At 45.7% G+C, this 23,638-nt stretch overlaps 1 protein-coding gene across 1 annotated transcript; it reads right to left on the bottom strand.

Moving 5' to 3' along the window:
* Window positions 1-16,702: 16,702 nt before the first annotated feature.
* LOC125509886 (receptor kinase-like protein Xa21) lies at window positions 16,703-20,196 on the bottom strand. Its single transcript, XM_048674910.2, has 2 exons — window positions 17,405-20,196; window positions 16,703-17,316 (listed from the first exon to the last, which is right to left on the bottom strand). Exons 1-2 carry the CDS (start codon window positions 20,100-20,102, stop codon window positions 16,928-16,930), a joined length of 3,087 nt encoding a protein of 1,028 aa, XP_048530867.1. The 5' UTR covers window positions 20,103-20,196; the 3' UTR covers window positions 16,703-16,927.
* Between the last annotated feature and the right edge of the window lie 3,442 nt (window positions 20,197-23,638).

The following is a 23,638-nucleotide window of genomic DNA, read 5'->3' as shown; positions in this document are numbered from 1 at the left end:
ATAGAAATGTCGCCCTTCAACACATGATCACGAAGAAAATGATGACGAATCTGAATGTGCTTAGTCTTCGAGTGTTGAACTGGGTTGTGAGCAATCTTGATGGCACTCTCATTTTCACAGAAGAGAGGCACATTCTTTATGTTGACTCCGTAGTCCTTGAGAGTTTTCTTCATCCATAGCAATTGAGCACAGCAAGAACCAGCGGCAATGTACTCAGCTTCAGCAGTAGATAGTGATACGCAGTTCTGTTTCTTCAAGGACCAACAGACCAAAGATCGTCCGAGGAAATGACATGTACCAGATGTTGACTTGCGGTCCACACAATCACCAGCATAGTCAGAGTCAGAATATCCAATGAGATCAAAAGCCGAGCCCTTGGGGTACCATAATCCAAGTGTTGGTGTGTGAGCTAGATATTGAAGAATATGCTTCACAGCCTTATGGTGTGATTCCTTCGGTGTAGCTTGAAATTGGGCACACATGCAAACACTAAGCATTATATCTGACCTAGATGCGCATAAGTACAATAAAGAGCCAATCATGGAGCGGTATACCTTATGATCGAAGTCGATACTATTTTCATCAGTGCACAGATGGCCATTTGTGGGCATAGGAATTTTGACGCCTTTGCAATCTTGCATGCCGAATTTCCTCAGTACATCGTTGAGGTATTTCTCCTGAGATATGAATATGCCATTGCATTGTTGACGAATTTGAAGACCTAAGAAGAATTTCAACTCTCCCATCATAGATATTTGATATTCTTCACTCATCATATAGGCAAATTCATCACTATAATGTTGGTCAGTACAGCCAAAGATAATATCATCAACATATATTTGGCACACAAACAATTCACCATCATAAGATTTAGTGAAAAGAGTAGGGTCGAGTGAACCGGGTTTGAAGCCTTTCTTCATGAAGAATTCCTTCAAGGTATCATACCACGCCCATGGGGCCTGCTTGAGGCCATAGAGGGCCTTGTTGAGTCTGAAGACTTTATCAGGATTCTTTGGATCTTCAAAACCTGGGGGTTGAGCAGCATATACTTCTTCCTCAAGCTTACCATTGAGGAATGCACTTTTCACATCCATTTGATATAAAGTGATATCATGATGGTTAGCATAAGCAAGTAATATGCGAATAGCCTCAAGTCTAGCAACAGGTGCAAAAGTTTCATCGAAATCAATTCCTTCAACCTGTGTGTAGCCTTGAGCTACGAGTCGTGCCTTATTCCTCACCACAAGGCCATTTTCATCTTGCTTATTGTGGTAGATCCACTTTGTGCCAATGATATTGTGCTTGCGAGGATCTGGACGTTTGACCAGTTCCCAGACATTGTTGAGCTCGAACTGATGTAATTCTTCTTGCATGGCCTGAATCCACTCAGGCTCCAGAAATGCTTCATCTACCTTAGTGGGCTCTGTGATAGAGACAAAAGCATAGTGCCCACAAAAGTTAGATAAATGTGAAACTTTTGAGCGTGTGAGAGGACCTGGCACTTTGATGTCATTGATGATCTTTTCAACTTGCACTTATTTTGCAATGCGAGGATGAGCTGGTTGTCGTTGAGGAATTTGATCAGCATTCTCTTCAGCACCATTTTCTTCAATATTTTCTTCAGGTGCATTAGCTCGACGTTCTTCATGTTCTGGAATGAATTCTTCAGCAGATTCTTTAGTAGGAATGACATCCTCAGTAGCCTTGAACTTGATAGTTTCCTCAGGTGCTGGTTCATCTATCACAGTAGGTAGGTGCTCTCTTTGCGAGCCATTAGTTTCATCGAACCGCACATCTACTGTTTCAACAACCTTGTGAAGAACGTTGTTGAAGACTCTGTAGGTGTGCGAGTCCTTTCCGTAACCAAGCATAAAACCTTCATGTGCTTTCGGTGCAAATTTTGAGTTGTAATGAAGATCTCTAATCCAACATTTAGCACCGAAGACTTTCAAATAACTTACATTGGGTTTCTTATCAGTGAGGAGTTCATAGGCAGTCTTCTTGAAGAATTTGTGAAGATATACTCTGTTGATGATGTGGCACGTAGTATCAATTGCCTCAATCCAGAACCAATGAGGCGTTTTGTATTCATCAAGCATAGTGCGAGCCATCTCAGCAAGAGTCATGTTCTTGCGCTCCACGACGCCGTTCTGCTGAGGAGTATAAGGAGCAGATAACTCATGAGTAATGTCGGGTATATACCCCGCGGTATGACCTGGCTGGAATGTTAAACCGGCTGGGACTTGGTAAACCGGCGGATGGTAAACCGGCGGAGAGTTAAGACAGAGTCAAGACAGATGGCTAAGACAGACGGTAAACCGGCTGGTGTTAAACCGGCAGACAATGTTAAACCGGCAGACAATGTTAAACTGGCAGACAATATTTGTAAACCGACAGACCAATGTTAAACCGGCAGACGTTAAGAAGCCCAGGAAGGGAAGTCAAAATAGTTTAAGTTAAAGTCCGACTTGGACTCCACATGTAACCCGCCCCTTCAACATATATAAGGAGGGGCAGGGCACCCCAAGAGGGAGAAGATTCACAAGTTCCACAAGTTGGACAAGTTAGGTTTAGACAATAGCTCTCGAGATAGAGCACTCTTGTAACCGTGATCATCATCATCAATATCAATGAAGCAGGATGTAGGCTTTTACCTCCACCGTGAGGGGCCGAACCTGGGTAAAACATCGCGTCTCTCGTCCCGCTCAACCCCTCTCAAGCTATCACATAGATGCGTTGGCCTCGCGACTAAGTCCTGACACTAAGGACATCTGCCGTGACAATTCCACGACAAGTAATACCAAGCTCATCAAGATAGTCATCTAGACCAGAATTCTTGAACTCAGTTCCATTGTCACTTCTGATGTGCTTGATCTTCACACCAAAGTTGGTTGAAGCCCTCGAGGAAAATCGTTTGAAGACTTCCTACACTTCATGTTTGTAAGTAACAATGTGTACCCATGTGTATCGAGAGTAATCATCAACAATAACAAAGCCATATTTAGATGCATCATTTGAAACAGCAGAATAATGATTAGGACCAAAGAGATCCATGTGAAGCAATTCAAATGGACGAGTAGTGGTCATGATAGTCTTCGCTGGATGCTTAGCCTTTGTCATTTTCCCAGCTTCACGGGCTCCGCATAGGTGATCCTTGAGGAATTTGACATTCTCAATGCCGATGACATGCTTCTTCTTCACAAGCGTGTGCAAATTCCACATGCCTGCATGACCAAGTCGTCGATGCCAGAGCCAGCCTTCTGAATCTTTTGCAAGTAGGCACACGACTGGTTGTGGTCCTGCAAAGAAATCAACAATATACAGGTCTCCTCTCCTAAAGCCTTCGAAGACTTTGGAATTGTCAGCTTCCATAACCACAACACAATGGTACTTGCCAAAGACAACAACCATATCGAGATTGCAAAGCATTGAGACAGACATGAGGTTGTATCCTAGGGACTCGACAAGCATGACTTTGTCCATGTGTCGATCCTTTGTGATCGCAACCTTACCTAGACCCAATACCTGACTTTTTCCTTTGTCGGCAAAGATGATATGCTTCAGATGCGACGGAGATAATGGAGCATCCATCAATAGATTCTTGTCACCAGTCATGTGATTTTTACATCCACTATCAAGGACCCACTCAGTGGCTTTGGGTTGATCATCCTGCAGATGAATTAGTGCAACTTACGAACTCATATACTTCATCAGTGAAGAATATGACATCAATTCATCAGATCAATTTCATCAAGCAAAAGAACAGATAAAGCAGTATGAGGACGCGAGAAATGAAAGTTCATTTCTTCATGATTAGCCCGCGTCCTTTCAGGCATGCTCAGGTCTCCAACAAATTCTTCAGACGATTACGTACGTCTGGAGATCTGACCCTGCAGAAGAGATTAATTCTTTTTCTTCACCAACCACATCTGAAGGGGTGGCAAAGAGTTCATCATTCTGTGAGCTCCATACGAGAAGGATGGCATAGAAGCTAGTCCATTTCGTTTCACATAAGAAGGGTTAGAGTAAGCATAAGAGTAAGCAGGGAAATTCTTCGAGGACTTATGAACAGTACGGCCGCGCACAGTGCCGACAGCGCGCTGGCCCGCGAGGTGAGTGCACGCTGCACCGGCAGCTAGCACGCCGCGCACTACCACAGTACGGCCTAGATGCCCTATGCGCTAGGCGTCGCCGGTGGAGAAAGCGCGCGGGAGAGAGGAAGAAGAGAGATCCAGATGGAGAAGAAGAGGCTGACAGTGGACCCCGGGCCCACCTGTCGGCCAGAGAGAGCACTGTGCTCTCGGGTACGACCAGCATATATTTAAATTTAGAAGTTATTCTAAATTTATACCCAGCATAGAAATCTCACGATTTTGTCCCAAACCGTAGACTTTTCCACGCAGCACCAGTTCTCACACTGTGGTTTTTCACCACTTATTGCCCTCTCACTGTAGCCACATTTTTACTACTTATTGTTCTTCTTAAAACAGCTTTTAACAAATCTCGAGGACGAGATTTTTCTTAAGGGGGGTAGTGTTGTGACACCCCAAATATTTGGCCTTGTTTTAATGAATTAAAAAATTTGCCAGGAATTAAAACTTTGAATTTCTGAACTCCATTTTGATTTTTAAATCATTTCCTTCCCTGTTATGATGAGTTTTTCCCAAAGAGAAAACTTTTCAAATATGTCATTGGACATATTTAATCTCTCAAGAGAAACTTTCCCTTATTTAATATAACTAATTAAATAATTAAGTTGCTTGATCTTTACTTTCTTGAAAATGGTTTTTCAAGGTTAAAATGGCCATATTTGAACTACAACCATTTGATAGATTCACTTAAAATTCCCACAAAAATTTGGAGATGTCATGTGATGTTTTTAAATCACTTTTGTACAAAAATATCTTTTATTCATGTTATATTTTGAGCTCTACACTCAATTTTTCTTCTCTGGCCCAGAGTGCAATTTGCACTACAACCCATTTAAATATTTCTTTCTGGCCTCCACCAAAATTATGGGATGTTGGTAGTAGCATATGATTCAACTTTATGCAAAAACCTAGTGCTGTTCTTTGAAAATTTTGAGTGAATCAACCTCATTTTCATTCTGGTCCAGCCTTGTGATTTCTACTGCAACCCTATTTATTTTTGCTCCAATGATCTTGTGCTTCCTCCTACTTGTAGACAGCCCTACCAAACCCCTAAATCCAGGAGCATGCACCCATTGGATTATTTTTGGTTCATGAAATAATGTCATTTATTTCCTGTCCAGAATTGAAGTTTTGCAAAACTTGCACTAACAGGTTTGTGCTTTTCACAAACTAACCTCACCACCCTCTTGTACATCTAAAGAGACCACCATCTGGAGTTTTTTACCACTCCAAGACTTGCCTAAGTGCCCTTGACATTTTGCCAAACACCTTATGGGCAGGATCTGTTTTGGCATGAACTCTTGGTTTGCACTGTGAACCTGATCCCCTGACCAAACCAGCTTGTCCACTGATCTCCTTGCAAACCCTAACCTAGTCCTGTTTCTTCCCATCCTCAACCGCGGCCTCTAGCATGCTCTGGCATTTCGTTGAGCACATTCAGTGCGTGCACGGGACGCGCCCAGAGCGCGCGTATTGCACGACCCGTGCGCCGAGCCGACACGCTGGCCCCCACGGTTTTGGCCCGCTCTGCAGCACCACGCCACGCGCTCCCCTCCTCACAGCATCGCGCCAAGCCGCCCTGGCAGCCTACAGCGACTCCGACAGAGCTTTTGGCGGCACACCGGCGTCCGCAGCGCGCCTCTGCCACGGTCGGCGCCGCCAAAGCCACCTCCGCTCGCCAGCTCGCCCTTGGAGCAGTAGCCGCTCGTCCGCTAGCTCCTGCCGCCATCCCCAGCCTCGCCACGATGCCCTGCAGCTACAGAATGGCGGTCGCCGGAGAGCTTATCCACGGCCGCCGCGGAACCGCCTTGCCACGCCTATAAAAGGAGCCCCGAGCTCATCTCCGCACGCAGGCAATCCCAAGCCACCTCCCGAGGACCCCCATTGGCAGCCAATCGACCCGGGGAGGCCTCCTTCCTCATCTCCGGCAACCGCGGCCGCCGCCACTGCCCCGGCCATTCCGGCACCACCAGGGCCTCCCCCTCTCCGTTCTCTCCACCAAGAGCTTCCTCATCCTCCCGTGAACCATTCCCACTACTCGATTTCGATCGGGACTCACTGTGGGAGAATTTTCACTCCGCCCCCGAAGCCTCCTCCGCCGCGAAGCTCGCCGCCGGCAGCTCCCTCCGTCCCCACCGGCCTGGCAACCACCGGGAGGACCGCACTGGAGTGGCGGATCCATCCCCGCCCTCGGGGCCCCGCGAAGAGCTGCCAGTCACCAGCGACGATCGCCTGAGCTCCGCCTCCGCTCGGGACAGAGGAAGGAGGGGGAAAGAGAGACTAGTCAAACCTGACTAGTGGGCCCTCTGGACCCACTGTTAGCGACCCCGTGCTTGTCCGCGTGGGATTAAGTGAAGGCGTAATCCGCCCAGTACGTTTCCCCCGCTCCGAAAGCGTATTCCTCTCTGAGACGTTTTCTTTTCTGTTTTATTTTTAATAACAGATTTTGACCACAACTTTGACTGGCTATAACTTTTTAATTATAACTCCAAATGAGTTGATTCTTTTTCCTACCTTCCTCAAATTTGGTCTAGTTTATTTTAAGATTTATTTGAAAATTTTCCAAACAACTTTTTTGTACTGTTTTTGAGATGTGTGTTAATTCAAATATATTTTAAAATAGGATTTTTGGGAGAGAAGGAAGCTTTCAAAAATTTTGGAGAGCACCCCCACCTCTCCACACCATTAAAGGCAAGCATTCTGAACCCCGGAATAATATTTTTGGTATGTTAGTTGACACGTTTATAACACCACCTTATATCGGAGAGCTTGTTATTTCATGTGATATGATCATTTGCATGAGGCATATTAGTGATTTCCTTGCTGTTGGAAATGAATATACCTATGATGGTAATCACCCTCATGTGCCTTGCATGCATGCCGGAAAGGAATCCGGGAAAGCCTCTTCCTTGGGTAGGAGGGAGCTTGTCGCCGGTCCCCGTCGGGACGGTTATGTCCGGTATGGCATGGTAAGGTATATTGAGTGGTGATTTTGTTGATTGAAATATATTTTGTTTACTTGTCATGCAGGGAACTTATAAACCTCCTGAGTCGACCGTAGACCGAGTCTTGTTCCAGTAACCCCCATACTTGCTATGTACTACCACTTGTCCCTGCCGCAGGTAGGGTATGGTTCAGTAAGTCGTCAACCCCTTTCAAGCACACACCGTACAGAGAGGCCATGGTGGAAGATATCGGTTGTAGCCGGTAGGCATGCCACCTGGTCCGGGGGCATGGGTGTTTCCGGTTGGGACCGAGAGGGGAGGCCACCCCTTAGAGCGCGCGATATAAATTTGATCCCATGCTACGCGAGGTTGTAGCCTCCCCACTTAGAGTTTTGCTTAACAGGTGTCGTGGGTGATTCCAGACACCGGTGAGTTAAGCTGGTGTGTGCAAGTTAGGCGTGTTCTCAACTAAAAGGCCGTAGACGGAATTAGTCCCGATGGACTAAAGGAATCCGTTACTCGTGGGTAAAGAGTACACCCTCTACAGAGATTAAACCTATTCGAATAGCCGTGTCCATGCTTAAGGATTACAGTCTGGGATGGGTCAAGTGTTGGTCTTAGTGTCGGTCTTCGGAGGAGAGATTGTTAAACCAGAACTTGGACCGTGACTTGTGATTTGTGAAGATTATGATTATTATCTTGTGATGGACTAACCCGTTGCATTATTTATATTATCTAGTATCCCTGGATGGTTCTACCTCCTGGATATTCATTGTGATTATTTATTTTAAAGCCCTTTATGTGGTGTCGCTCAGACGCCCGACTGTGGCATTTCTTTTAAAGCCCTTTATGTGGTGTCGCTCAGACGCCCGATTGTGGCATTTCTTTTAAAGCCCTTTATGTGGTGTCGCTCAGACGCCCGACTGTGGCATTTCTTTTAAAGCCCTTTATGTGGTGTCGCTCAGACGCCCGACTGTGGCATTTCTTTTAAAGCCCTTTATGTGGTGTCGCTCAGACGCCCGACTGTGGCATTTCTTTTAAAGCCCTTTATGTGGTGTCGCTCAGACGCCCGACTGTGGCATTTCTTTTAAAGCCCTTTATGTGGTGTCGCTCAGACGCCCGACTGTGGCATTTCTTTTAAAGCCCTTTATGTGGTGTCGCTCAGACGCCCGACTGTGGCATTTCTTTTAAAGCCCTTTATGTGGTGTCACTCAGACGCCCGACTGCGGCATTTTATTCCCACTCTATTACTGCTTATTCATGTTGCATGAAAATAACCTGCTTGCATGCATAAAAGATGTTTTATTTATGACTGACGATGTGATCATAGAATATTTCAGTGCATGATTATCAATTATATTATACCCGTGTTCTTAATGTTTGCGAGTACATTCAAAGTACTCACTGGCTTGTCCCTGGCTATTGTCTTGGCCAGATTGCTTGCTTGGAGAGGAGCGTGGCGATGACAGCCCCGGAAACTAAGCAACGGTGATAGCAGCCTCGCGAAGATAGGAGTTAACCTGGTCAGCTGTTCCCGTGGGAAATGGAGTCCCATAGACACTGATGTCTCACAAACCGCTTCCGCCATCGACCACTAGAAACCCAATTGTTTGTACTCACAGGCCAGAATGGTCTTGTACTACATATGTTGTATTTTGCTTGGAATTTCTGTATCAAGTGGAGCCTCATCAGCTAACAGTAATCCTGGGGCTGATGAGCATGACGGTCTTTTCTGGAAATTTATGTCAGGAAAACCCGGCCGTGACAATTTCTTCACCCAACATATCATCGCTCTTATTTAGCATGTATTGAACTTTTTCCAAAGCTCTTTGTTGTTTAGTGGCGAGGGAAGCAAGTTTGACATAGCTGGGTCCAAATTCATCACCAGATTCATCATCACTATACTCGGATAGGTAGCATTCAGTTACCTTAGCATCTTTTGCCATAAGGCATGATGCAGAAGATGATGATTCTGGTTTGAATGTCATCGCTTTGAGAGATTCCTTGAAGTCCTCAAACCAAGGATCATGACAGGTACGATGACCTTCATAGACCTCAGAGAGACGGTCCCAGATAAGCTTCACATGATCGAGATGCATGATATTCCTGAACTGATTTTGAGAAGAGTGTACTTGCGAATGTCATCTGCTTCTGCCATCTTGCACAGATCGGTCAGACCAATCTCAGTGACGGTCCACAGCTCGCTGTTCATCGCCATGAGGCGTTTCTTCATCAGGGCCTTCCACTTGGGATACTCGTGACCGTCAAAGATGGGGCATGTCACTTTCTTCATACCTGCGGTCGACATAACTAAAACTCCACGCGGTTAAACCAAAATTACACATAACAAGGGAGTACCTTGCTCTGATACCAATTGAAAGTGCGTTATATCGACTAGAGGGGGTGAATAGGCGATTTTTATGAAATTCTTCACTGAGAAATTTGCCGGTGAGGAAATTCCTTGGCAAAGAACTACTAGCAGTGGAATAAGTACTCAAAAGTAAACATAATAGAACACAAGCATAGTCATCATGATGAAATGAATACAGGCACAGAGTACAAGAAGCGTAAGCACATGATAACACATGATGAAGACAAACAGACTGAAGAGATTGAACTGAGGAAATTGAGAAAATCTTCAGTCAAAGTCTTCAAGCACAGATATGAACAAGCACACAACACAGTTATGAGGAAATGAAAGAGTTGAGGAAATAGAACTAGTAAGCTTGGTGAAGACAATGATTTGGTAGACCAGTTCCAACTGCTGTCTTAGTTGTACGTCTGGTTGGAGCGGATGAGTATTTAAACTCAAGGACACACAGTCCCGGACACCCAGTCCTGAACACGCAGCTCAGGACACCAAGTCCTCACCGTATTCTCCTTGAGCTAAGGTCACACAGACCTCGCCCAATCACTCGTGGTAAGTCTTCAGGCGACTTCCAAACCTTCACAAACTTGGTCACTCGGCGATCCACAATTCCTCTTGGATGCTATAGACCATGACGCCTAACCGTCTGGAAGAAGCACAGTCTTCAAAGGTAACAAGCGTCGGATCCACGCAGGATCAATCTCTTCAGTGATGCTCAATCACTTGGGGTTTGTAGGTGTTTGGGTTTGGGTTTTTTCCTCACTTGATGATTTTCGCTCAAAGTCCTCGGAGGATGGGTTGCTCTCAAATGACAAGTGTCAGTTTCTCTCGGAGCAGCCAACTAGCTAGTGGTTGTAGGGGGCAGCTATTTATAGCCTAGGGAGCAGCCCGACATGATAAGACATAAATGCCCTTCAATGATATGACCGTTAGGTGGATAGATATTTTGGGACAGCTGGCGCATAGCACAGTGATACGTCTCCAACGTATCTATAATTTTTGATTGCTCCATGCTATATTATCTACTGTTTTGGACTATATTGGGCTTTATTTTCCACTTTTATATTATTTTTGGGACTAACCTATTAACCGGAGGCCCAGCCCAGAATTGCTGTTTTTTTGCCTATTTCAGTGTTTCGGATAAACGGAATATCAAACGGAGTCCAAACGGAATAAAATCTTCTGGAACGTGATTTTCTCACTGAACGTGATCCAGGAGACTTGGACCATGCTCCAATGAACAAAAGAGGCGGTCACGAGGGTGGGGGTGCCCCCCCTAGGGCGCGCCACCCTGCCTCGTGGGCCCCTCGTTGCTCCTCCGACGTACTTCTTCCTCCTATATATACACACGTACCCCCAAACGATCAGAACAGGAGCCAAAAACCTAATTCCACCGCCACAACTCTCTGTATCCACGAGATCCCATCTTGGGGCCTGTTCCGGAGCTCCGCCGGAAGAGGGTCATCATCAAGGAGGGCTTCTACATCATCATAGCCTCTCCGATGAAGTGTGAGTAGTTTACCTCAGACCTTCGGGTCCATAGTCAGTAGCTAGATGGCTTCTTCTCTCTCTTTGAATCTCAATACAAAGTTCTCCCCCTCTCTTGTGGAGATCTATTCGATGTAATCTTCTTTTTGTGGTGTGTTTGTTGAGACCGATGAATTGTGGGTTTATGATCAAGTCTATCTATGAATAATATTTGAATCTTCTCTGAATTCTTTTATGTATGATTGGTTATCTTTGCAAGTCTCTTTGAATTATCTGTTTGGTTTGGCCAACTAGATTGGTAGTTCTTGCCATGGGAGAAGTGCTTAGCTTTGGGTTCGATCTTGCGGTGTCCTTACCCAGTGACAGAAGGGGCAGCAAGGCACGTATTGTATCGTTTCCATCGAGGATAACAAGATGGGGTTTATTTCATATTGCATGAATTTATCTCTCTACATCATGTCATCTTGCTTAAGGCGTTACTCTGTTTTTAACTTAATACTCTAGATGCATGCTGGATAGCGGTCGATGAGTGGAGTAATAGTAGTAGATGCAGAATCGTTTCGATCTACTTGTCACGGACATGATGCCTATATACATGATCATGCCTAGATATTCTCATAACTATGCTCAATTCTTTCAATTGCTCAACAGTAATTTGTTCACCCACCGTAGAATACTTATGCTCTTGAGAGAAGCCACTACTGAAACCTATGGCCCCCGGGTCTATTCTCATCATATCAATCTCCATTACTTTAATCTTGCTTTGCTTTTTACTTTGCCTTTACTTTTTACTTTGCATCTTTATACCAAAAATACCAAAAATATTATATCTATCGGATCTCACTCTCGTAAGTGACCGTGAAGGGCTTGACAACCCCTAATCGCGTTGGTTGCGAGTAGCTATCGCTTTGTGCGGGTACGAGGGACATGAGCGTGGGCTCCTACTGGATTGATACCTTGGTTCTCAAAAACTGAGGGAAATACTTACGCTACTCTGCTGCATCATCCCTTCCCCTTCGGGGAAAACCAACGCAAGCTCAAGACGTAGCACACAGCAACGGTCGGAATTTTGTGTAGCAAAATCCTCAGGGCTATCATGTTCCTCACTGTGTAGGCAATCCACACTGGCGAATTCCTAACTCCTCAGTCAGAACAAATTCCTCAAAGACCAGATGAACTTCGTCTCTGTCACTGAAGAATATGACTGGACTGTATGAGATTTCCAATGGCTTCACTCGAAGGGATTGGTAGGTGTAGGATTTTGAGTTGAGCATCACATGGAAATTTTTCCTTAGTATTTCCTCGACCCCGTTTAACAGTATGGTGTTTCCTATGACTCAAGAAAGAGAAAATGAAACTACGAAAACAAAAGTCTTCACGCTTCATGTTCCTCGAATGAATACCAAGTCTTCAAGGTCACACCAATTTCTTCACTTTCAAAGTCTTCAGAAAGTCTTCAGAAATCCAAAGTCTTCAGTCGAAGAACTTCATTTTTAGGGGTCGACTTTCTCTGTAAAAATCAAACTCCTCATAGACTTATAGACCCGTGTACACTCACAAACGCATTAGTCCCTTAACCTATAAGTCTTCAATAAACCAAAATCACTAAGGGGCACTAGATGCACTTACAAGAAGGGCACGAATTCGCCACCGCCGTCCTGCCCGAAGACAGAGTAGGTTTTCACTTCGGCACCACCGCCACTGATTGTCGCTCCCCGGCCACCACGCCGCCCACACGGCCATGGCCACCGGGCAACACCTAAGCTACGGGCTCCGCCCACAAGCACTGTGCTCCCACCACCAGAATTGCCGCCCTTGAATCCAAGACCGCCCCACCCCCTCCAACCTAGTCAACCGACGCTGCTGCCAGAAAAGCAGGCCCTTTTGGCAAGAACGGGGCCCAGCCGGCCAGAGCAGGGTAGGGGAAAGTCTCGGGTGGTTGGCTGGCAACCACCATGTAATTTATAAAATCGGGGCCAGGTCGCCATTGCCGTCCTTGGCAAAATCAAACCTCGGAGGCACCTCTGCTAACTCCCCGGAGCGCCGCTGCCACCATGGCCAGCCAAAGACGAGAAGCATCGAGCCACCGTGCTCCACCTGTCGGACGCGCCTCCATCCGCAGCTTCGAGCACCCCCAAAATCCGGAGAAGGGGGGGTCGAACCACCGCTACCGCGCTGCCACCCCTACTAGCCGGAGTGGCCCTGGTCGAGGTAGCCGCCCGCAGGCCTCGCCAACTGCGGTCCACGCCGCAGCGACGCCAGATCTAGCCAAGCCGCCAGCACGCCATCCGCGGCCGCTGTCCCTGACCTCCAGCACGCCCACCACCTCCCACCTCCAGCAACCAATGTGGCCACGACATATGTGGCCACCTGTTGGCCGTGCCGCCGCAGGTCCAGATCAAGCCGACGGCGCCACATCCAGACCCCGTGCGTGTTTCGCCACCACGTAGCCCACTGCGCTGGTACCAGATCACCGCATCCCATGCTCCATGGTGCCCCGGCCCACACTAAGCCCCTCTTGTGCGAGGGGGTGAGAAAGCCCCGCCGCCGCCGGCATTGGCCGACCTTCGCCCGTGTGCATCCTATGGCAGCGGCGGGAGGTGAAAGAGGGGAGGAGAGGTGGCGAGGCGGCCGACGACTAGGGTTCCTTCCCTACCACCCGTGGGAGAGCCAGAGGAGGGGGAGGGGGCTCTTCAAGTCCTGTTTCTGTTATCTGTTGTGTACTGGCACTCGCGATGTCGCACATAATAGACCTAGGTTTTCCCTAGTCTTTGGGTCTTGTTTGTATAACTAGAAGCGGAACTAGGTTGTCAGCCGATTTGTCGTTGTGTCCGTCGGGTGTATGGTTGTTGAATGAAATTGATCATGCAAGTCCTTTTGATAGATCCCATCCTCTTCTAAACCCAGCCCGCATGCACCCTTCACTCTCTTCCTCCTGACTCCCACCTTGAGCCGACACCACTGAGCCTCATGCCGGAGACATGCGTGCACCTTCGCACGCATGGCCTCTGCCCCTTCGGCGATCGTTGGAGGATGCCACCGCCAACCCTTCCCCTTCCCCCCTTCTCTCTCCTTACCCCTCCCACTCTCCACCCGGCTGAGCTCCCATTGCATTCTCTCCTCTGACTTTCTCTCAATCAGGATTTGATGGATTGCAACATGGATGGCGTTTCTAAAACATAACAAATGTTTCAATGCGTGGGGTGTGGTTTTTTTTCTGCAACATGAACTCTCTTGCAAAAACAATTCTGCAAGACGACCTTTGTTGCATTTTTTGCAAGACGGCCTCTATTCCAAACAAAATTCTGGAACATGACCTTTGTTGCAAAAAATATGCAAAACATTTCTTCAACACGACCTCTGCCGCAAAAAAAATCTACAACACTACCTCCGCTGTAAAGGTGCAATGGTGGAGGAGGCCGCTTGGGCATTCAATGGCGCAGATCTAACGGCTCGTGACTCGGCCGATTTTTAAAAGATTAGCCGACCGACGCGTAGCATAAGCCTTTTAAAAAAACTGGGTGTTGTCAAGTATTTCCATTAGCCAACCGCCAATGCTAAGCATGGGCCCACATATAATATTTTGCTATTTGTGTGCCATCGTCATTGCAACTTTTTTCTCAGGACCAATGAAAAATATGTGAAAAACATTACAACATTTTGGACCCACCCGTACAATAAAAAGCTTATGTATGCGAAGAAGCCCCATTGGCCAATCGCAATAAATCACCAAGAAATATCGTCGAACTTGTATGCAACATCGAGTCAAAAGTATGCAACAACAGCACAAAAACGACTTGGAACATGAATGCAACATTTACAACAAATTCCAAAGTCATCACAACTTGTGGCTTCATGAACCTTCGAGCTCTCCCGCTTGACGGAGAGCCAAGTCTGGCGACGGTTCATGACCAAGCGAACTATCAACATTCGTCTAGGTCCATGATTGTAGTGAGGTTGATGGAGATAGTTCCGAGAATGATTTCCTCCCATTTGATAGAGTATCAAAAAAGACTCTAGATTGGAACCCCTCAGAACGCGCGGTGGCGGGGGCAAAAAAATTCCTCGATAGTTATTTCCCAGGGGTTCGAGAGATTATAAAGGTGGGGGCTTTGAGGGACGATGGTGCGGAGTGCTAGGGAGAAGTGGTCCCACACGACCATGCCCTGAGATGAGAACCAAGGCGCGTGGAGCCCACATGGCTCCCTTGATTGGCCTCCGATGTCTTTCTTCGTCTTGATGTGAAAATTCCAAAAACATGCAGAAAAAATACCAACTTCCTGGTTAGCGTCACGAGTAAGCTCCTTCCCAAGATGGCCTAGGGGAGGCCCAACAGACCTCAGCCCTGCCACGTACATGCGGGCATCAAGATACCTGGCCATGGGCAACCCGGCCCGGACGGCCCGACCTAACCTGGCCCGATCTTGCCCGCCGGCCGAGCCTGGGCCCATCATATTTGTGATTTATTGAAGAGGCCCGACAGGCTTTTACATTGACGGGCCGGGCTTGGGAGTGGATTTTAGGCCCGACGGCCGGGCCAGGCCAGGCCCGGGCCTAGGTTTTCTTTGTCGGGCTTTGTCTGGCCCGGCCTGGCCCGAGGGATGGCCAGGCTTAAACGGTCCAGGCAGGACGCGGCCCACCCACCGGCGGCAGGCGCACCCGTGATGGCGCCAATCCCGGAGCTTGGCAGCTTCCCTTTCTGGCCCTCCGCGGCCGGAGGCGCGGCGCCATGGCCAGGAGCTCCCCGAGCGTCGGCGGCATCAAGCGGAGCTCCTCCGCGAGACGAACATCCTCGTCCTCGGCAATGTCGGCCCAGCGCAGGCTGCGCGGCACCCAGGCCGGAGGAGCAGAGGACAGGGAAGCCGGATCTGTTGTCCGCCCGGCCACCACGGAGTCCGCGGAGGCGGACGACCATCAGGTCGCCGTGTATCCGCCTTGGCTATGTGCATTCAGGATTCCAGGTCTGGTGGTTCGGTATGTGCTTCTCGGCTCTTGCTGACTCCGCCGCTGTCGCATAGGGCAGGCAGGCAGGGAGCACTTCACTCCACGGCGGTTGAAACCATGAGAGAGACCACGGCTGCTTGTGTGCTTCACCGGCATTGTAAGTCAACAGATCAACTTCAAGGAATCAAGGTACGGAACTGCTGTATATAGAAGTCCAATTCCCTTGAAGTAATAATTTAATTTACTAATTTGACAAGGCATGATTATAATTTAGAAATCTAATGTCGCTCCTCCTTTAATGTTCCAATGATTGAAGGATGGAGAGGTAGAATACAATGAAAGTAGACCCGTGTTTCAAGCTCATTGCTGAAAATGCAAATGCACCCGAGGAAATAGCTGCAAAGGTCATATCTGATGAGATCATCGACATGTTCGACGTTGGTACGTATTCCTGTGTGGTGCCATTGGAACGATTTTTATTTTCCTTCCTTGCACCCTTCATGTCCAAATCCTAGCTCACCCCCTGACTGTTTGTGTTAGAGGTAATCATGTAATAAACAGAAAATTACAGAGTGTATGAGATGCTTATAAGTTCCTTAGGTAATCATTCATGGTTCTTTCATGGAAACATATGATGTTACTGTTTATTATTGGGGTTCAACAATTGTTTGGCAACGCAGGCTCTTGCCACCACTTGGATGATATGTACTGCTAGATCTAGCTGACTGAATGATGATGTGCATTGTCTGGTCATGGAAGTCGAGCTATACATGTCAATAATACTGACTGGATTCCGATAAATTTCAGTCACATTAGAATAGTCACCTTCCCGAAGAGAATTACTTTTTGATACTACATTGGTGTTTCTATAAAATCTAAAGATACATTTCTGTCAAGAAACTAGCAGATGTATGAAAAATGTAGAGAGACACATGCTACTAATTGAAGAATAGTGCTCAGAATACTTTGTACGGTAAATACAATAGGCTCTGGCATCTGGGCATGCCTTCATCAAAAAGTTAAACCTTCCTCTACGCGAGGAAATCTTTGATAGACCGCAACTCTTTGATGGTATCTTTGATCAACATTCTACTCACGGGCATTTCCTGAGAGCAAGATACTCCGAGTCTAAGAAGTGAGGTCAGGCAGTCAATCCTTCTCTCATCAGAAGGATCATACGTTCTTGAAAAAGTAGAAGAGTCATCTGTGGCTGGCGACCCCTTCTCAATGTGGGGAAAAAGCCGCATGTCAACAACGTCCATTACTCCACCATGTATGGCCATTTCAGCATACTTGTGGAGATTTAATCCTTGTATGAGCATGCTATCAGTGGGCCTCTTCCCAGTTACTATTTCTAAGATGAGAATTCCGTAGCTGTACACATCTCCTTGTATAGAGATCACATTTCCAGCACCATACTCTATAACATTGAACATTTGAAGATATTAGCATTTCGGTGATGTAAACCGTTTTAAGGAAACATGGGGAAGAAAGCAAATCGGACAAACCTGGAGCAGCATACCCAATTGTCCCTCTAAATCCCATTGAGCTTGTTGAGCTTTGGGGAAAAGAGTTTCCCTCGGTAAGAATCCTAGCAAGTCCAAAGTCACCAACATGGGCTACCAAATCAACATCCAAAAGTACATTGCTTGGCTTAAGATCACAGTGAGCAATTGGTGCAGCGCCGTAGGAGTGAAGATAATCCAGTGCATATCCCACATCCAGTAGTATGCTCACTCTTTTAAGGAGATCCAAATGCTTCTCCTCATTTTGGTCTGGATGCAACCAATCTTCTAGACTTCCATTAGGCATGAACTGAAAGACGATTGCTTTGAAGTCGTCCCCTTTGGAATCAATGCTTGAACACAATGTCATTATCTTGACAAGATTTCGATGTCGAGTGTTTCTGATTGCTTCGCATTCCACTGTGAAACTTTTGAGTGCACCCGGTGTTTGGAGTTTAAGTACTTTGATAGCAACAATATTTGCACTGTCACCCCTATCTCCGCCTAAGTTTCCTTTATATACAGAGCCAAAAGTGCCACTACCCAACAAGTTTGCTGTGGAGAAACCATTTGTTGATTTTGCCAATGTAAGGTAAGAAACCGAAGGGTAGCCTTGGATAGTTGCAGTCGAAGGGTTACCATTTGATCTTTGCTTGTTCCAAGCAAGCAGGAAAAAGACCAAGAAAATGACACCCAACACCGCAACTAGGGGAATAATGATTGTTTTCAATGGAAGTTTGTTCTTCTTTGATGATTCAAAAGAACATGGGGGCAGGTGAAGATCCTGGATTCCACCACAAAGTTTATCATTACCTTGCACTGAAACTGTAGTAGCATTCGTGAAGATACCGCTAAACGGCACTTCACCAACGAAGTTATTGAAGGAGAGGTTTAGATAGTGAAGTGTGTTGAGGTCCTTCAAAAACTTTGGCATTTGGCCTGATAATTTGTTGCTTGAGAGGTCTAGGATTTCTAAACCCTTCAGTCTGCTCAAGAGTGGCGGAATACTACCTTCCAGGAAATTGTTTTGTAGATATATGTTTTGGAGAATCTCGCAGTCACCAAGGGTAGGAGGGATTTCATGTGATAATCTATTTGACGCCGCTCGGAATTCTACAAGGTTTTTTAGATTTCCAATTTCAGACGGTATCGACCCCTCCAAACAATTATAGGAGAGATCCAAACCTAGAGAGAGTGTGCTGATGTTGAATAAACTACTGGGAATTATCCCTGTCAAGTTGTTGGTTGAGAAATCAATATTCAGCAAGGATGCCAAGTTCCCCACAGTGCTTGGTATGCTACCGCTGAAAGTATTGTACCCGAGATACAAGTTGCTTAACTGAGTAAGATTTCCGATGGTCAACGGGAGGCTCCCACTTAAATTGTTCCTTCCCAGGGACAGATCTCCCAAGTTGGTAAGGATGCTCAAAGAAGATGGAAGAGTTCCCGTGAGAAGATTATTGTCAAGGGATAGGACCTGCAACTGGAGAAGATTTCCAATTCTTTCAGGTATGTTCCCTACTATCCGGTTACGAGAGAGGGACAGATATACGAGCGACGTTGACAGGTTAGAGATCGACGAAGGAAGCATCCCTCCTAATTCGTTTGAGGCCAGGTCCAGATATTGTAACTGGGAGCAATTGGATAAGGTGGACATGAAGTTCCAGTCACTTGGAGTCGTAGCTTGTAGCAGATTGTTCGAGAGAGCCAGCGATTCAAGATTCTGCAAGCCTCCAACCTCTGGAGGAACCGTGCCACTAAAGAAGTTGTACCCGAGCTCAATTCTCTGCAGCTCGGAGGAATTTGCCGATATGGCAGGGACATGGCCATGGAATTGGTTGTAGCTCATGTAAAACAATTGGAGAAGAGGGAGGTTAGCGAATGCGCCTGCAGGTATCGTGCCACGAAGCGCGTTGCCGACAACGGACAATCCTTTCAAGGAAGAAATGTTCCATATTGGAGGAGGGATGAGTCCAGAAAGGTTGTTAAACTGGAGCGAAAGCAAAGAGAGGTGGGGCATGCGACCAAAAGATGATGGAATGGTCCCTGACAGAGTGTTGTTCCCAAGGTTGAGTGTTTGGAGCGAAGACAAGTTGGCTATCGACGGCGGAATCTGCCCCGACAAATTGTTGGCGAAAAGGTTGAGGATCTCTAGATTTTCCAAGGAGCCTATCTGGGCAGGGATCTCACCTTGGAGGAGGTTATTCCTGAGATTGAGGACGCGCAGCTTAGTGCACCTTCCCAAAGCTGCCGGGATGCTTCCTTGGAGGGCATTCAGACTGAGGTTCAGCACCTGCAGCCTGCTCAGCCGACCAAGATCCGGCGGCACCTGCCCGCCAAGGTCGTTGTCACCAAGGTTGAGTGTCCTGAGGAAGGTGAGGTTGCCCAAGAACGGCGAGACACGCCGCCCAGCCAGGTGGGACGAGTTGAGGTGCAGCGCGACGACCCTCTTGGGGTGTCGACGGCCGCAAGTGACTCCTCGCCACCTGCACAGGGGGTTGGACGTGTTCCATGAAGACAGAGCGCCTGCCGGATCCGAAAGCTCCGACTTGAAGAAGAGGAGGTTGTGCTCGTCGGCCGTGCCAGTGCTGCTAAGCTCGGGCACGGCCAGCGACGCTGCCGTTGCACACGAGCAGAGCCACACCGAGAGGAACGCCAGCGCCCGCATCAAGCGGGGGACAGGACACGATGGAGCTTGCATCGGTCCTAGGGTAGATAGCAGTAGCTTTGGTTGATGGCCACAACTCACGAGAGTTCTGCTGTGAAGACGAGAAGTGATGGTGTACGGTGGTGCAGCCTTGCAGCAAGCTAGTAGAGATACGCACATCTATAGCCCTGTCTGTAGTCAAGTAAACGCGTCAAAAGCCTGACGTCAATGGTCCGGTCTTCCGATCACATTGATGATGTTGGCTCGACGCTGAAGTATGAACATCTTCCCTCGAGATGCTAGCGCTGCAAACTTGACTGTAGTCGTTGGAGTTTAAAAGTCTTGTCCCCTGACCTAGCGCGTGCAAGAACCGGCCGGGCTGTAGTCCAACGCCAGAGAGCAGGTAGCACCAGAGACACCGGACAACAGGACACCGTTTAATTGTCTCTGTAGCCGGCCATCCTGCATTTTTTTCCCGTCGATGACTAGCTGGAGTACCACTCAATTAACGGGGTGTGGACTATGGTTTCTGCATCTAGACAGCATGACCCCGGGTCTTCGGTCAATCCTATGACTAGGAATGGCGTTTTGCTAAGGCTAGTCATAGTGGAGTAACTTAGATGGTAACATAGCGCATTTTAAAAAAAAATTGCTTACATGGCAAGTAGTTAATAAAAGATGATAACATAATATGTTACCGTAACATAGCGCTTCCCGAGACAAGATGAGTCTACAAATTAATAAATGAAGTCATCTATAATACTACTATTATATTATTTTGCATTATGAAGGTGCTAACTTAGACTAGTGTCATATGCATGACACTAGCCCCACTATGACCAACCTAACAATGAGGTTCCATCGGCTAGGGGGAGGAGCACCGTTTTCCCATTCACTGGGGCAAGGGCTATTTGGCGGTTGCCCGCCCAAGAAGATCCTGTCGGTCACTTTTCGAGAGGTACCGTGATCCCCGCTGGAAGGATCCTGTGAAAAGCAGCTTTATGCTTTGGTTTTAAACTAAAAGTTCCATGGGCATAGAACAAATTCTATAGATTTCAGGTTTCACACCGTATCCTTCCACTTTGGGAAGGAAAATAAACAGCACAAGCATCATCTTCGGTGTGTCGGAAGTGCTGTTTATTTTACTTTTACTTTTTATATGCAGACATTTTCCACCCGTTTACCCCCGTCATTACAATATACTCCCTCCGTTCCTAAATGTTTGTCTTTCTAGACATTTCAAATGACTACTACATACGGATGTATGTAGATATATTTTAGAGTGTAGATTCACTCATTTTGCTACGTATGTAGTCACTTGTTGAAATGCCTAGAAAGACAAGTATTTAGGAACGGAGGGAGTAGACCTTAAAGTTGCAACTTTGACCTTTATTTTTTCATATCAATATATATTTCTTATAAAAAATATGATTACATTGATTGTTCATATCCTCCTCATAAGAAAGTTACCTTGTCTTTTAATTCTTGTTTGAATATTCAATTAGATCTATTTTTAAAGAGTTTTCTTAATAAATTAATGGCCATCACGCCCTTAACCCTAGGATTGCGGCAATCAATGTCCATTTACATGCTTCTCTATCGATTGCCGGTGCCTAAGAATTTTGTTATGTTGCTCATTGTATACAGGCTGCGTCAATTAATTCGGATCAAAGGAAGGACTAATTTTGTTTTGAGTTGATAGTACTAAATATTTACTGAGCACACGATGGTATAGTACTAAATATTTACAGAGCACACGAACGTGAGAGATATTTTTCTCCTTGTTGTCGTTTTCTTTTGCATAGTAATACATGTCTCATTTCTATACCTATACATAAGGGGAGAATCATTTCTTCCTATTCTTTCATATGTTTTCATTCATACATTTCATTTGTCACGCATCTGGGTTTGTATGTCATTGTTCAATTTGTGTGTCTCGAAAGCCGGTTGATTTATCTTTCGCGTCGTCAGGTAAACAACCCATCGAGCAAGGCCGAATTATTCACGCAAGCGGCTGGCCCGTGAGTATGGGCTTAGTTGCTTGTGTGGGCACGACTGTTGGAATTAAGCATGAGTCATAACCTGGGTCAGACCCGTTCGTCCCAAATCCTATTCGGTGTCTTCTGCGCCAATTAATGTACATTTCGTTAACCGGCGCCTGGAGGCGTTCGGAAAAGGGCCAACCCATCTAAGGTTGGAGCGGGAGGAGCTGGTCCCCTTTTTAGGAAGCTTCCTAGCCGTTTTTTTTTCTTTTTAGGTTTTTCTGGACCGTTTTCCCTTTCTTTTTCATTCCTTTTTTATTTCTTTTCTTTTTTTCCTTTTTTCAAATGCATGAAACTTTCTCAATTTGATGTTTTTTCCAATTGGCAAAAAAATTCAAATCTTATTTTCAAATCCGTGAACTTTTTTCAAATATTGATAAGTTTTTTAACAATTTGTAACCCTTTTAACCTTTTTCAAAATATATGAACTTTTCTTCATTTTCCTTGAACTTCTTTCGCAAATCTATGATTTGTTTTCCAAAATAGGTGAATTTTTTCAAATTGCACATTTTTTATCATAATATATGGAAAAAATTCAAAATTCATGAAAATATTTTCAAAAAAGTGAACACTTTTTGTTTTTTCCCATGAACATTTTTTCAAATCTATGATCTTTTTTCAAATTTTATGATTTTCTTTTCAATTTTTAAGTTTTTCTTCAAAATTTATCAACCATTTTAAAATTATGAACTTTTGTTTTGATTTCACAAGAATTTTTTTGTTTTGTATTTTTTAATGTATGCATTTTTTTCAAATTCGCAAACTTTTTCTAAATTTCACGGTTTTCCCCTAATTCATGAACTTTTGCCAAACATATGATTGTTTTGAAAATCAGTAAATCTTTTTGAGTTCATAATTTTTAACCAGTAAATGAGAAAATTGGTGAACTTTTTTTTAAAAAAATATGAACTTTTCTTCAAAATTGATGTAGCTTTTTTCAAAATTGATGAACTCTTCAAGTATTTTTCAAATTTAACTTAACGTTTTATTAAAAGCAAGATTAACTAGCGTTGTTTTCTATTAGTAGACAACAAAATGTATTTGGTGCAGTGGTTGTTGCGTTAGTCTACCGCTGTTTTTCTTCACGTTTTTCTTTTGGAGCAGGTAATGGGCGGGCCCGCTACGCAACAATTGCGAGTGCCGGTAGAGTCAACCGACGCTCGAAGTGCTGATCAGGCGCTCCCTCCTGCCGCAGTAAGCGGCATATAGGATTTTCCGATGGAAGCCACCATACTCTTATTTAAACGGAGTGCAAAAATGCAATCTTTTGTTTCCTAATAGTCCACAGCTTAAGCGTGCCTATTTGTATCTTTGTAACAAAGACCATCTCATTCCTTCATTGATACAAATGAAAGCTATTTTAGCTATATATATGTCACATAAAATTGGTTTTGGGTCATTTGATTTTTCTAACAGCTTTTTTTAGGGGAGATTTTTCTGACAGCTGATTTATGCTTTGAGATTCATGTTTCCTTTTTGTCTGCTTTGTTTTGTGAGTTGTTTCGGGCTTTTTTACTGACCACAGATTTGGGCCTGTCAATTCGTTAA

The sequence above is a fragment of the Triticum urartu genome, chromosome 5A (assembly GCF_056163025.1).
Source record: "Triticum urartu cultivar PI428250 chromosome 5A, HENAU_Tu73, whole genome shotgun sequence".
Taxonomy (NCBI): Eukaryota; Viridiplantae; Streptophyta; class Magnoliopsida; order Poales; family Poaceae; genus Triticum; species Triticum urartu.
This window is presented reverse-complemented; position numbering and strand designations above follow the sequence as displayed.

What these genes read in the sequence shown, in the direction of transcription:
- LOC125509886 (XM_048674910.2), bottom strand. Translation starts at nt 20,102, where the DNA reads ATGCAAGCTCCATCGTGTCCTGTCCCCCGCTTGATGCGGGCGCTGGCG. An exon ending in AATTGGGTATGCTGCTCCAG is followed by an intron (nt 17,317 to 17,404) that starts GTTTGTCCGATT and finishes TCAATGTTATAG; the next exon opens with AGTATGGTGCTGGAAATGTG.